An 11,368-nucleotide genomic window follows, 5' to 3' on the forward strand; every position below is an offset into this window, starting at 1 on the left:
TTCCCTACATCCAGACAATTATTAAAGGACAACATCAGGAGATACCTCGCGAGAATCGCTATGTCACTCCACATTATATGTTGTTCTAGTTGAGACGTCGGCGACATGCAAGTCTTGTCTACTATTCGACATACTTTGCTAATTAACTTCTTGGCTACCAGCTGCACATTGCCGGACGCCAAGGCGACCGCAGTATCCGCCATAACCTCTGCCATCGGTGAGCCTAAGCCGTATCGCGCGCTACGTTGCAGAAAAATATCGAGGACAACATCTATCAGTTCTGGCAGCATGCCAATCGTGCTCCAAATCTTGGCCTGTATGCTCGGATACATTTCAATCTCTTGCACGGTCAGCGTGATTAAATCATCGAGAATTTCCATGACTTGCTTCTGTCGCTTGCCGCCCTCGTCGTGCGGCTTATAGAATCGCACGAGATTGCTCAACCACGGCGTCATATATTCGAGACATAAATGCTTTAGTTCGATAGTCGACTCCCTGAAGCCCTGCATGCACTCTTTCAGAAATTCGAGTGTAAGATGCGGATCATTCGCCGCCAAGGTCTCGCTCAAATGCTTGATAAATATGGTATTGTTCGACGGTATGCATATACCGGACGTCTCCAACAGTTGACCTTCTATTTTTAAGCCGAACGTCGCCGTAAGTGCGCATAGATGATTGTAGGCTGCAGTCCGAAGATTCGGGTCCGGGCTACCGAGATTCAATAAGGCCATGTTCAACAAGGTTCCCGGTACGTCTTTAGGCCTGATTTTCGAATGAACTGACATGGAGTCGGGTTGTGACAACACCCAACGATTTCTGATGTGGATTATAGCCTGTACGATGTTATCGCAATCGTTGTGGGCAAAAGTCAACGGTCCCGCCTCGTTGGAGATAGTTAGCGTGAATTGATTGTCGTCCAATAGGCAAACCTCCTCTATTTCAGAAGCGTAATACACATCGTTTAAGAGAACATATTGCGACAACACTTTAGATCTGTCCGTGTGAGTTATTTGCAAGGTCGTCGGTCCGAGCTTCACGGATACCTTCATCTCCTTGTGGGATAATTTCAAGACACCGGTAAAAACCTTCAAATCTTCGTCCAGAGACAATGTTGCTCCAGGTAATTTCTGTTGTTCGATGTCGATCGCGTCGTTCAATTTTCCTTGACCGTCGATAAAAATTATCTTTCGATTACCTTTCAACGGCGCCAGGATGCTGTCGTGATACTTTGTGTATTCGCGTACCCAGGTATTACAATTGTAAATATATACTGCGTGAAGGTTTTCGTAGGCTGCTTCTGGTAGAACATAGAACCATTTTTGCAAAAACTCCGTTCTAAACCGATTATCCGAACACGTATGAGTAAGATCGACGACCACATCATATGGAGAATGATAGAAGGGTTTTAGAGTCAGGATTACATGATATATCAGCAAGTCGCCGTTTGTTTCGCCGAGTCTAAAAATCAAAGTTTGCACTGTTTTAAAAACATCAACTTAACTTAAACTTCGTTACATCTTTACCTCTTTGCAAAATAAAATGCTTACTTGAATCGACGTGCAATATAGTAAAACACTGGATAACTCTGTTTGCTAGTGCCTGCTTGGTAAAAGATATTCATACTCTGGATGCTCTTAAAGTCCTCTCTTTCGTGCATATTATGTTTCATCATGATCTCCTCGAAATTAGTCGAGGACATGTCTTTGCTTGCCCATCGAGACATACGAACGTAAGAAGACGAAAAAAGCGAACTGAAATTGAAATGTATAATTAATTCGCAACTTAAATTAGTCGCTGCGATGATATAAACGAAATGAGGAAATACAATATAACTCACTGCGAATCCACTGGTTTATGTTCGGGTGGACCAAGGTATGCTAATAATGTGGCCATTTTGTCAAAGGGTCTTCTTCCGACAGCTTTGTGGTCTCTACTGCTGCTAAGATAATCTCCGATTTTCTCCTGATGATTCCACAACAACCTGTGAAGGGCTAAGACATTGGCATCCGATACAAATGACATAGGATGACTGGTCTGATCAACTGTTTCGCAATCCGATGCTATCTGTATGATGAATCGTCGACCGATTTCAAAGTGCGCACGTAGAAAGTCATTGAACGGCAGCATGTGTTGTTCCTTGCTGAACTCTACGTGATTGGCGATGTTTTGCAGTATCTTCGACATAAGCATGAGACCTCGTTTCACTTGCGGCGGTACTGGCTTATCTACTATACCCGTCTCTTGAGGCGAGACGATGGCAGGATTGATGAAACGCAGAAATATCACCGTTCCCACAGCCACAATGTTGCTCTGCGGTGACTGCGGAAATCTTTTGCACAATACTTGATACAGGCAGTGACACATCGAGCGCAGCTGCGGAGGAAACCTAACAAAATTAACGGAAAATAGATTTTGAACTCGAGGGTTGTCTTACTCGTAATAATTAATTGTAGCAAATGACGACTCACATATCTGCCGACGACACTATAGCATCGAACACCTTTTGTGTCAATGCAATCAAGTTGCTACCGTTTTGCTCGATATTTTCACTGGGATCAATCCTCGCGCTATCTACTTCGAAATTGATTGTTGGCTCGTCTAGCAAAGGTTTGATGAGAGGTTCGAGAAGGCCTTGCAAATAGCTGGCGCCGTAAATTTTAAAACAGAACGACATAATCTTACTTCCCAGAGTATTACCGCGAAAGAGAGTCTGTATACAATCGGTCAGCTCAACCTCTCGATAGAGCATGTTCCATAATAAAGGCGACAACAAGTGCTTTGCATCAAATAGTGTCACAAAAACGCGTGCCAGCTCATCCATTTGATTCGTCGTCACTACGTTAGCCAATGCCATGGCGATAGGTAATTCACCTTTATCACTGATCATTGTAACGAGTTGAACTAATTGTTCATATCTGTCCGCTAGAACAGTTTCAGCAAGGGTATCAAACTCCGTTCCCTGTTGAAGTATTTTAGTCAACACTTCCATAAATGCGGCACGCGTTTGAAGATCTGCGTTGTAACCTAAATCTAAATAAGAAAAGAAATCAACATTTAGCATGAAAGAACTAATCATTAGAGCTGATAGTTATGACAACTGGAGAGTTCTCTGGAAGGCGTAAATTGATAAATGAAAATAAAAATAAGAATGTTTCTTAAAAGAATGTTTAAGAGAGCCGTTCCTCCAGAAAACTCCTAAATTAAAAGCATACGAATTGATTTGATATTTTGCGTACGTATCGAGTGCCTTAAACCACTGTCTATATTTGCACTGAGAAGATTACTCATGGCTTGAATGGTAGTGTTGCGTAAAGTGGCTAACTTGCTAGTCGCTAAAGTAGGCGATTGTCGAGAGACGACATCCTTATCCTCCGATGATGATGGTTCGTTGCAGTAATTTATTAAATTCATAAAGAGCATGAAATATTTCGAGAATAATTCAGACTTCGCTTCCATCAAGTCGACACGATCAGAATCTTCAGGCTGAAGGGGTAGTCCGCGCAATAAAGCTCCTACTGCTTCCATGCAAGCTTGATCCAAATCCCTGTGGAAAAGTTAAAATGATAGATTTGCTCATTGTAATTTCTTATTTGGAATAAAGTTATCCAATAATTATAGATAGTCGCAAGATTAAAAATTAGACAATAATTAGATGTATATAAAAAGACAGTAAATGTTTTACCTAGTATAGGCTGTGATATCGTTGGCAATTGTCGAGGAAAAAGGAGGGGCGCACATAACCCACTCGGTCAAATATTCGACCAGTTTGTTGCGAAATTTCAACTCTTGCCTAAACGCCAGGTCATCCCGTCTCTTCATCATGGCTTCGACTAGTTGACACAATTTGGTTTTGATACAAATCGAATGCACTGTCATGTCCAAATGCCTGACGTATCTAACAATTGCCAACATCATGCCTTCGATGCTGGTCATCCCAAGATATTCTGATGGTTGATCCGTCTTCGAGTCCAGAATGTTTTTCATTATAAATATAGTGTGCTCGATGAACTGCGTATTCAAATCTGATACTATCACTTGTCCACGTTGGTCAAAGAACTTTTCGACAAGATTTTTAATCTGATCAAACAATATTGGATACAAGGCAGGACTCATCTCATGCGCGACCAATTCCTTCACGTGCTTCTGTATCTGATTGCCAAGTTTTTCGTTATTGCAAATCAATAATCGTAGTAAATTAAATACAAATTGCGTAACTGTGCAATATTGCGATTCTTGATTAGGATTCGTTAAACCGGAGCTAGTCTCCTGTTGTTTTGTTGAGCTCTTTTTAGGCTCGAGATTGAAAGGGAGTACACCGTAGGGCGGTCTATTCGGCGAACTACATTGCAAGCACACTCCACCCAAAGCGCAAAGAAATCCTGTCATATTGGCCCACTCGTTAATTTGCTCCTCCACTTCATGCTCCGAATTTTGATGCGCTGCCCTTCGTTTCACGTTGCTGCGACAAAATGATTCGACTTGCACGTCCTCAGTCTTGGTCTTGGGATAATTGGACAATTGCCGCGAGGTCGCTTCCCAATTTCTGAATGTCTCTTCCCAAGCCTAAATATAAATATAACATTCTCTATTAATTTCTAAAAGATTATAAAACTAAATATATTCGATATATACAATTAATTAATATATATTATATTTTATGCAATACTATATATCATAATACAATATATCATAATAAAAAATAATTATACGTACAGGTTGTATACCATTCACGCAATGTTCTATTTTTCTCAATAAAGATAATATTCTCTTTTGTAATGCAGCACGTCCTAAAATACACAAGCGTCAAGAATAGAGTTAACAAATTATCGAAGAAAGAAACATAATGATAAAATACAAATATAAAGGCAATATATAATTAAAAATAAGAACTCACCGTGATTATGTTCCTGATAACATAGCCTACTCTCTCCGTGGGCTATTACGATAACAAGATCTTTAATACTTTACTATAGCTGAATAAGAGTTTTATTAATTAAAATAGAGAAAAATGGATTCAAAGATTTATTTCACATTTTTTTCTATTTGTTCCGAGCGTGAAATCTCGTAAAACAAATCAAACTCACCAGAGATCAATACAGTCGAAGCTTGCGCCAATTCTAAATACAACTGATAATTCGGAAGTAGACAAGTCACTGCTACCTCATCACTGCCACAAAGAATTTCAGCTTCCTCACATAGTAATGCGAAACAAGACATTGATACTAAAACAGCTTCTATGTCTATACTCCATAAATATGTTAAACAAACGACCTGTGCAAAAATTTCGCGGATTAATTTTTAATTTCATGTGTAATTTTACAAGTGAATGAAAGTATATACCTCGAGTTTAATATGCGCCTGTTTACTAATAGCTATCTGGCTGCCCACATTTGCATAATCCTTATACTGAGAAAGAAAGGCATTCCGTATAATCGTGTAATTAAAGATTTGATGCTGAATCAATTTCTGCGAGATTGAGAAGACGACCTGCGAACTGATGTCCCAGAAAGTGTCCAACGGCGCTTCAGGATTCCACGCTTTGACTTTATCTGGATGATGTAACACTAGCAGAGCCTCCATTGCTTCATGGGCAATGTCCGGCATCGTGGGTTGATGGACTAACGAGACGAGTCCATTAATCAATTCTAAAGTGGATTTCTGTATTTCGTGACCAGCTGTGCCGTAATTCTGTAAAGTGCTTAATTAATTCAGGCTTTGAACATTTTACATATGTCTATATAAACTGCACACGCACGCACGCACACGTACGCGCACATACGCACATATTATGCATATTGTGTGTATGTGTATATATATATATATATTCCTTATGTAGTTATTCTTCAACGCGCCTTAAACAATTATCTTATATTTATTTGTAAACAACATACATGCAGCATTAACATGGGATCCACATGAATGAGCCGCACCATCACCAACAATAGATTCTTGGAATTGGCCATCTCCTCTTTAGGTTTAAGAGCAAAATTATGAATCATGCGTAGTGGTGTGTACCATATGCAGTTCTGCGTAACCTTGTTCAGAGTGTCAGTGAACATGTTCCTGAGGTCTGTGCCATAAGAATACACAAGACTGATCTCTGGCCACCATGGCAATCTTGGCTGCGTGAAGATTCTGAAATATTGGTATTATGGGACTGGTAAGATTTGCTGAAAACACGACACTGCGAGAAGAAAATATTTTTTTGCACTTGCTTGTATAACGAGCTGACCAGGACGAACTGGTATGTCGACGGATAGTTGACATTCAGGCAAAACTTAAACACCTCGTTGTTGCGCGGATTAATGCGGAAGGAGCTAACAAAGGAGTCAATCATCAGATCGACATCCTGCGCGTTGTAATTCTGCCCACGGGAGAATGGTTTCGAAGGATGGAAGAGAAGCGTCATTAGATCGTCCATCAATTGCTGTACCAAAATCAGGATGACGTTATTTTTCGATTCCGCGTTGTTGACATATGTGGCCGCTTTGGTGAGCTTGACGCATGCAACTGCCGCGGCCTCGGACAGCTGTCGGCTGGAGGAACTGCCGTGCATTCTCAGGCTGCGCTTCACACTGTCGATGAATTGTTTCTTTTTCGAGTATCGAGGTGACCCTGGCGGCCCGGAGTCGGCGTTCACGATCTCCTCCAGGACTTTGGGAGAGAGTATCAGCAGCATCATCTGCAATGGCCACACTGCCGCGGCGCGGCTCTTCTTGTCGACGAACGTGTCGAGAATGTCAAACAGCTCCTCGCACGCCTTACTGAGATCCTCATTAGGCTGCTTCTGCAGATCGGCGAATTCTTGCGGATAAGTATCCATCCAATTCCAGATCGCTTTCTCCAGGGAACTCATGAGCACGAGATGCGCCGACTTCTTGAGTTGCCGGACTTTCTGTATCGTTTCTGCAATGATAGCAAGAGAATTACGATACAAGCGTATAATATGTTAAAAATACATTTGATTTTATATCACATTATAATATTCAGTGCCTACCATTCAGAAGTCTAGTCAGTCTGTGAACGTCGACATTGATATATTGCATCAGCTCGATATCGCTGCAATCTGGATTCTCATCTCCACTATTGGATAGTTCCTGAAGTCTGGCTGATATCCGATTGAAGACCGCATTGAAGAAATTTAGACTTAGAGCAAACAGCACTTTGCTCGCTAGATCCTTAATCATTTTCGTCTGTGGACTGTCTGATGGTATTCCTGTATAAGATATTACAATTAATTGTGCTTATGAAAATCCAAAGTCTAAGCCGTTGGATACCCTTGTTGTATTTCGCTCACCTATAAACTGGCATATTTCTCGGAGCAGTAGTTTTATGTTCATGGCCTCCTCGAATTTTGTTGTGTCCTTTGGTGTGTTCGCCAGGCATTTCTCCAACGTGTCCAGGACGATGATGATGGATTCTTGCCGATCCTGATCCATGGTGTGGAACGGTCGCTGACCGCTTGTGCTCGGTGTCAGCTCGTTGACGCGCTGCAGCATCTTTGTAAGGCCGGATATAACGAGGGAGAAACGGTACCGAGAGATCTCTATCAAACATTTCTTATTCCTCTTCTCGTTCACTCGTGAGTGAGGACTTTCGGGACCGGAACGACACGGCAACTACAAAAATTCAAGAGAAGAATCAGTTTTAGGGAAATATATATTAATAACAAGCAAATAAATAAACGAGTTGTAAGAGAGAGAAAGATAAAATCGCAAGAGTGAGTAATATCTGGTGGATGAATTCATTCATTTCTCCCGCAGGAACAGTAATTATTTTGTTACATGGGATAGAGAGGAAAAAATAGACGTGCATAAAAGAGGCATTAAGGGTGAAATATGCGCGCGCTCGAAATAATAGTGGCGACGAATTGCCCCGACATCAGGAAACGTCAATTTATACGCTCGTGCGACGCAATCGATTCCGGTTTTATTCCTTTTTATTCGACGTATCGCGCAATATGCGGGTAAGCTGAAGTGCGTAAAGCGACTTTCATTCATGAATGATACTCATGAACGAGAGGCGTCGCGAGAGCGGGTGGGGACAGAATTCAGAGAGAGAGAGAGAGAGAGAGAGAAAGAGAACGAAGAGTCTTTTGCGAGATACGTTAGCTATTTGATAACTATCGCGAAACAAATATTTACAAACAATTTCAAGATTCCAATTAAAAAGTAGAAATCTTTTATTTCAATTGCAAAATCTCAATCTCAACGACTGATAATCAATAGCGTGGAATAATAAAATTCACGCGAGATATGGAAATAGGTTTGAGGATCGCGCTCGCGTATCGATATTTATGTATATCCGTACCCTCGTACCCTCCTTAGATACGTTACTGTACATACACCTTGATTGAGCTGCTCTCACAGCAAGGTTGACTTTCCAGAAGGGGAGGAGGGGGAGAGGAGGGCGAAGGTCAAACCGCATGAGGGAAGTTGGGGAAGGAGGGGGCCATCTTTGCAAGAATGTATCTTTTCATGAATGAACGAATCAAGGAGGGAAGGAACGACATCGCATTCTCGGGGATTGGGGTGATCGCTCTCTTTGTTGATACGCATTGACCCCAATTTATAAATGCGAGATGTCCGATTTTCTCCCAAAGAAAAGGGTTGTGTAACCAATCGAAATACGGGATAGTTCGATTCATTCACGCAAATCGCGTCTCGGAACACATTTTAATTTAGATCACAATGCGATTGATACTGAAACAATGTAATATGATAATAAAGACGAAGAGTTCTCTATCGTATTAAATTCACAGATTTTAAAAGATAAGCTAAGGATTTATCAATAATATCTCAATTAGACAGATCAATGCGCCCCCAATCTGTGTCAATTGTAAAATCGAATCTAAGTCAAAATTAATTAATCTTTTTTTAATAAAATTCAATTTTTATATCGAAAAATCACACGCGATACAATCTATCTATCTCTTGTGAGCGGCGTGAACTCAAACAAGGATGAAGTGAAATAAACATCCTGAGAAATCTATACTGGCATAAACAGTTTTTGCGTTCTTCGCGTCTGTGTAACAATGGTCTTGGGAATAGCTTGGAAGTTTATTTCGTTGCCCGAAAATACCAAGGACTTCTGTAGGACAATTCTTGTTGATCGGGCGATAGAATAATCGTCAAGGTTCTCGAAATATGTACGTTTCTTATGTTAGGACAGCCTGTTCCTGTTTGTTGAGTTTTTATATATTCTCCTTCAAATTCAAATTCCGTATTACGGGTTGACGCCAACCGATTTTCGCGACCGATGCAACCGGCTGTCAATCGCACCCACACGAGCATCGTCCTCGCAGTCGTTGATCCATAAGCTGGTCCACCTGTCCGCCCGCGCGAAATCTACCCTGCGCACCGAGTGGCGAGAAAACTCGAAATTCGATATTCGGAGAATGGAGAAAGAGAGAGAGAAAGAGAGAAAGAGAGAGAGAGAGAGAGAGAGAGACCGAGAAAGGCGGAAACGAAGAGTCGAGGCGAATCACACCCGTGCATCGTGGATGTGACATTAGGGGGAGGAGGTGGCCATACCGGAAGAGGGTAGCGATACGGAGACCGAGAGAGGAGGAGGAGGAGAAAGAGAAAGAAAGAGAGAGAGAGAGAGGGCGAGCTCGACGGAACCAGGAACTGAAAGGAGAGAAACGACACTCCTCATCGTCACCATTCCCGCACCTGATCCTCGAAACGCGCGAGCACCAAATTCGCCCATTCTCCGGGCTTCTGCGTCCCCATCTTCGTCCGAGGTTCACTGACAGGCCGTTACCACGTACCGCGAATCGCCAGACTCGCCACGAGCCGCGACCTTACGTCATCATTTATGAACGTCGACTGACCGACCACTACACTACCGCAGATCTGCGAATCGCCCCCGACCTCGATGGGAGAGGCACTCGCGGTGGTGGGATCACGGAGATGGTCGTGTGCTCCCGAAAGTGCCCGATCTTTCCATTGACGCACCAATCGCGCGCCACATGCTCAGGGGCGACCAACGATAAATTAAATGAATGGGTGTTTTCCAGCAAAGTACACAGATGACACATAAGATTTGTTCGCGTTGCTTGAAATTCCCAAAAATTTTTGCACTGAAAACGAGATAAATATATATTCGGATGTTGAAGAGATTGAAAGCGAAGATGCTGAGTGCAAAAAGTTCAAGCAACGCGAACTTTTTGCACTCAGCATCTTCGCTTTCTATAGCACATGATTGGCTGTTAAATAAAGAAATTTAAAATTCTGTATTTGATAGCCAATTGTGTAATACTGTGTCATCTGTGTACTTTACTGGAAAACACTTATATCTCTTCCCAAACAACGATCTCTTCTTTTCTCTTTACGAAATAAAAAGGAACAGAAAGACAATAGATAGTACTCGTAATGCATGAAGCTAAAATATAAGGTATCAATTACATCATTATTACACCTGTCAATAATTTATTTCACTTTCTCTTGCAACTTTTCTTCGTCATTATTCGCGCTTAATTAATCTTAAAGCATCTTGGTTTTTCAATATTTTATAATTCTTATAACTTTAAACTATTCCTTTTTTCAAATGACAAGAGTTCTTCCAATTTGTTGAAGAATATTATATGTTTTTTTGACTATATATCACTTATCCGATTTACTAAAAATTTGCAGAGGGTGATGGTTTGGCTTCGTACAGTCCTGGTTCGGTCAACTCTGGTGCACGCTCTCCCCACTTCGCAACCACGTCATTCATAACTGTGCAACATGGCCTTGTACCCGGGACAATCGCTCGTACGAAAATTCGATCGAGTTATCGCAAAATTGCTGCGTGGATGTCCTTTAATATGCTTAATTCTATTCGGCAGTCTATTAAGAGATTATAATTTTCATAATCTTTATCGAATTTTTTACATAATAATTATTTTACGAACTAATAATGTATCATGTAATTATATACATTCATACAATTGTCATATCTTATGTGAAAACATTTATTAGGATAAATAATACATATTATACAACCTGAAAAACACAAATTTATATATATAATAATGTTATATACATATATATTTTTTTATATAATAAATATATAATAATTATACGTATTGAACTTTTTTTTCTCAGTGTACTAATAATTATAATACCGCAAAATATTTTTATCATTATTAAAATGCTGAATGTCAATTTTGATTCTTGTTTTAACAACAGGATATTCTATATCTTAAGTATTCTAAAAAAATATAATAATATATTTTGTTCTCTCACATCATTTTCCTGCATCAATCGCTCCGCTTATTTTACAGATATATTTAAAATTGTAACGTATCATCATGACCATATTTATCTTGGATTTTCTAATTTCCGGCCTACCAATCGAGGAGTTATTCATTATCTTAACGATA

At 40.6% G+C, this 11,368-nt stretch overlaps 1 protein-coding gene across 2 annotated transcripts in view; it reads right to left on the bottom strand.

The window, feature by feature from the left end:
* Window positions 1-9,828, bottom strand: part of LOC115233080 (neurofibromin) — a 24,955-nt gene extending 15,127 nt beyond the window's left edge. Inside the window, exons 1-15 of one of the 2 annotated variants that reach the window (XM_029803299.1) lie at window positions 9,675-9,828; window positions 7,298-7,619; window positions 6,998-7,216; window positions 6,216-6,906; window positions 5,892-6,135; window positions 5,341-5,688; window positions 5,085-5,271; window positions 4,895-4,936; window positions 4,714-4,787; window positions 3,683-4,563; window positions 3,237-3,544; window positions 2,469-3,030; window positions 1,838-2,386; window positions 1,548-1,751; window positions 5-1,458 (exon numbers count right to left, since the gene is read on the bottom strand). In XM_029803299.1, coding sequence (XP_029659159.1) covers window positions 5-1,458; window positions 1,548-1,751; window positions 1,838-2,386; window positions 2,469-3,030; window positions 3,237-3,544; window positions 3,683-4,563; window positions 4,714-4,787; window positions 4,895-4,936; window positions 5,085-5,271; window positions 5,341-5,688; window positions 5,892-6,135; window positions 6,216-6,906; window positions 6,998-7,216; window positions 7,298-7,619; window positions 9,675-9,734 — 6,145 coding nt within the window. In that variant the 5' untranslated portion in view covers window positions 9,735-9,828. The remainder of the gene's footprint in view (window positions 1-4; window positions 1,459-1,547; window positions 1,752-1,837; window positions 2,387-2,468; window positions 3,031-3,236; window positions 3,545-3,682; window positions 4,564-4,713; window positions 4,788-4,894; window positions 4,937-5,084; window positions 5,272-5,340; window positions 5,689-5,891; window positions 6,136-6,215; window positions 6,907-6,997; window positions 7,217-7,297; window positions 7,620-9,674) is intronic. The other variant, XM_029803298.1, reaches the window with a different exon arrangement.
* Between the last annotated feature and the right edge of the window lie 1,540 nt (window positions 9,829-11,368).

This window comes from Formica exsecta, unplaced genomic scaffold (genome assembly GCF_003651465.1).
Source record: "Formica exsecta isolate Colony F162 unplaced genomic scaffold, ASM365146v1 scaffold16, whole genome shotgun sequence".
Taxonomy (NCBI): Eukaryota; Metazoa; Arthropoda; class Insecta; order Hymenoptera; family Formicidae; genus Formica; species Formica exsecta.